At 41.9% G+C, this 3,683-nt stretch overlaps 1 protein-coding gene across 1 annotated transcript; it reads right to left on the bottom strand.

Moving 5' to 3' along the window:
* Positions 1 to 243: 243 nt before the first annotated feature.
* On the bottom strand, positions 244 to 3,190 carry camk2n2a (calcium/calmodulin-dependent protein kinase II inhibitor 2a). Its single transcript, XM_085377884.1, has 2 exons — positions 2,636 to 3,190; positions 244 to 2,085 (listed from the first exon to the last, which is right to left on the bottom strand). Exons 1-2 carry the CDS (start codon positions 2,802 to 2,804, stop codon positions 2,015 to 2,017), a joined length of 240 nt encoding a protein of 79 aa, XP_085234010.1. The 5' UTR covers positions 2,805 to 3,190; the 3' UTR covers positions 244 to 2,014.
* Positions 3,191 to 3,683: the final 493 nt, after the last annotated feature.

Raw genomic sequence — 3,683 nt, forward strand, 5'->3', positions numbered from 1 at the left:
GTTTATGTGTTGTTGTTGATTTTTTTGCCTTCTGCAGTGCGATTCACAGAAGCAGTCCAAGTTTGTTTGTTATTCTGCTCGCACACACACACACACACACACACAGAGAGAGAGTGTCTTGGGATAAAAGCCATATCAACGAATCGCATTAACATTTTCTTTCACCATTTATTAATTCACCAAATACAGTGAAAATGGCATCATAATATACAATGACTCATTCTTAGAATGTCATGACATTTTTGTTGCTTTTTTGCTTCATAAAACGATGTTTCATTATTGAAAATATTAAGGTTTCATGCACAACAAACCATATCCAGTTTCTTTAAAATAATGGTACAAAATGAACAAAAAAAATCAAAAAAAGAAAAGAAAAAGAAAAACAGAACAAAAACGGTAATGTCCAAAAATCGATCATATAACAACATGTTATTTGAGGATACTCGTAAACAGTGCAATATACTCTAAAACTGCCATTTTCTAACAAATTCATCAACGAAGCTCAAGTCACAGTATACGATTTCTTAATAATAGTTTAACATTGATGTGTGCAAAAACCCCAGACACATTCAGTTAGTCTTTAAAAAATGTGCGACATCTGATATAGAATGAGACCAGTCCAACTCCCCCCAAAAAGTCCTCGCTTTGCCTCTCTGAAGGCCAGTCTCATTCTGTATATCCTCTCCGTAATACAAATATTCCTGTTGATGAATTCTAAGACGATAGACTAGCATATAATTTAAATAACAAATATTTAGATATAAAAATACAAATATGACTTTCGTTAAAAAGAAGCGTGCCAGGGTAAGAGTGGTGGCACCTGCGTTGGCACCGGAGTGAAAGTTCATGCAAATAGATGGAGAGAATCTTTAAAGTCATCGAAGACGAAACACAAATATTTGCAAAATCTAAACAACCAAATTATAGAGAGCAAATGTTTTTTCCCATCAATTTCATGACTGTTATTTAAAACATTACTATAATGTCCGTGTTCCTGCTGGCCTCTGTAGATATCTGAGCATTTGGAAATGCAAAGAAAAGATTAATTTTTAAAGAGATATGTGCAGGTGTAAATCGGCTACATGAAGGTGTCAGCCTGCACCTTTCACCACTGATGGGTGATGCAAGAAGAAGAATGTAGCCTTGTTTTTTTCAATTAATCTGCAGCCTATTGTTGTTTAAGTGCCAAAACAGAAAATATTCACATTGCACCCTCCTATATATATCTATATATGTATTTATATATATATTTGTTTGTTTTTTTCTTACATACAACGTGTCTCCTCTATTTAGCAGACTGTAGAGTTTTGGTTGGTCTGTTTTCAAAAAGCATTAGCAGCAACAGGAATGCATTGGACCGGTGCTGAAAGGACAGCTCCCTTGAATGCACCGTCGCCGATTGAATCAACAAAGCAGAGCCTAAAGGAGGGAGGGAAGGTATTGGGGGGGGGGAGGGGGATGTCTCGGAGCTTAGCCTACCTACTGTACAACTTATTGAAATGGGGCTGGGATTTAGCTTCAGCCTCTAGTTGCAGTATTTTTGATGCTTACAGCGCTTTAGGGGGGGGGAAGGAGGAAAAAATAGAGATGGTCGTGAATTAATGACAAGTTCATCCATCATTAAAGTCAGCAGAGGTTGAGATACAGAGCGGGGCCCGCCATCTCAACATCCTGCTGCGCAGCTGTAGTTAAAATCGGGATTCGTTTGGAGAATTGCCAGCAATCCCATGATAAATCTTGGTCTTTTATTTTTTTCCTCCCCAGAGTCTCTCTGTCTCTCTCTTTCTCTCTCTCATCTTATTCTTCCTTCCTCTTCCCTTCATCTCTTCTCTTCAGCCTTCTCCGTTCCCTTTTCTCTGCCTCTTTTTTCCTCTCCATTTCATTTCATCACCCCATCCTCGCTTCGTGCCGTCGTGATTTTTTTCCTCCCCGCACAATCCTCGAACATGCACAGCCGACAAGTGCTTCAAATCGGTGATCAAAATTAAAAAAGTCTGCAAGGCATCGGTCACGTTTAAACGCCGGGCGAAGACTTGTCTGTCATCCCCTTCAGGACTTCATCTATTCGGTCGTCCTCGATGACCACTGTGGAGGAGAAAAAGAGGAAGAGGTTGTTTACTCAGAGCCACAATCAGAAGTCACGATTTATTTTGGGGGGTATTGCGCACTAAATAAAAGTAAGTTTGGGCAAATGTGGCCCTTGTGCGCTTGCACGGTGAATTATTATTACTATCGCAAATCCCCAATCCCCGCACACACGCACTCGGTGAAAACAACTCATTCTCGAGTCATTTCTTTATTATTATTATTAATATTATTTAATCCCTTCGTTTAAACCCTACACTTGAGTCGATTGCATCACGGGGTGTGTCCTTGCATGAATATTATCGCTGGTGCGTGAATGTAAACAGTTTGGATGTCGTTCACGACCAGTGACACTTGTGAGAAAAACAACAACTGCGGTGCATTTTGCATCGAGCTGCTGGTAATCACGGAAGATTCTGGAAACGACAGTAATGTGGGAACTTAATTCCAAAGTCACTTAAAGCGCCATTCATACAACTAGCTCATTTTTGCGCAGCGTATATAATTCTGCCATTCTTTGTAAATGTCAAGCGTCTGAATTCGTTTTTACCTCTTTTGGCTCTGCCGATCTGCCCGAGCTTTGGGGGTCTTTTTGCCTGCGACGCTGCGAAAAAGGCGCTTGTGTCCTGCAGTCCGCAGCTAAAGGACATCTGGCTGACCTCGCTGTCCGCCCCGTAGCCGCTCATTTTCCCCTCGTTGTATGGCAGCACCTCAGACATCGTGGAACGACAGTGAAGAAGGGTCACCAGCTTCGGGAAGTTCTTTAATTTTTAAATCAAGCAAAAAAAGTTGTTGAAATTCTTCCCCGGTGGTGCCAGTACAGTTCCGTCTGAGAGCGCCGTCTCCTGCTGCGATCCTCGGTCTGCGTGGATGAGGGGAGCCGGTGCGTGAGGTCCGGGTGCTTTTGTGGTCTCTCTGTGGTCTCTGGATGTGTTGCAGCGGCAGCAGAGGAACCGAGCGTGACTGTGTGTGCGTATCTGTGTGTGCGTGTGAGAAAGAGAGAGAGATGTGTTCGCCTGTGTTGCTGGCTGATGTCTGGCGAGGGAAATGGGAGATCCCGGGATCATAAAGGAAACCCAGGCAGAACGGTGAAGTCATCCATCCGGGTTTGAAGCTGCGAGAGTGTGGCTGTGTGTAAATGTGTGTGAGCGTGGGGACTCCGAGGGGTAGAGGAGCAAGACTGACATCAACAGGCGAGAGACGAAACTGCTAGATACTGACACAGCCTCGTGAGGCTTCGAGAAGTGGACTTTTCCTAAGGATGTCTATTCATCCTGTAGACTCAGGAAAGCGCTTAATGTGGCACGTTATAGTCTGCATTTCCCTTCCATAGGTTACCTTTTTTATTGTTCTGCTTTTCGAAGGGGAATAAGTACTTTTTAATTTCAATTAATTTTATTTGTATGTACTTTATTAGTATAACCGTTTTATGTTTATTTATTTGGCAGGAACGATGGACAATGTATACCCTGTGCCAGATGCAGCTAGAAGATGTAAGATTTAGCTGGGTGGAGGCTTGCAATGCAATGTTCGACTGACAAAAATAAAATAATAAAAAACACTTTTTATACATAAAAACTTTAATAGAAATGACCCCC

Source organism: Diplotaxodon limnothrissa, linkage group LG18 (assembly GCF_057381915.1).
Source record: "Diplotaxodon limnothrissa isolate DT_005_m linkage group LG18, D_limnothrissa_male_GT1.1, whole genome shotgun sequence".
NCBI classification, from domain to species: domain Eukaryota; kingdom Metazoa; phylum Chordata; class Actinopteri; order Cichliformes; family Cichlidae; genus Diplotaxodon; species Diplotaxodon limnothrissa.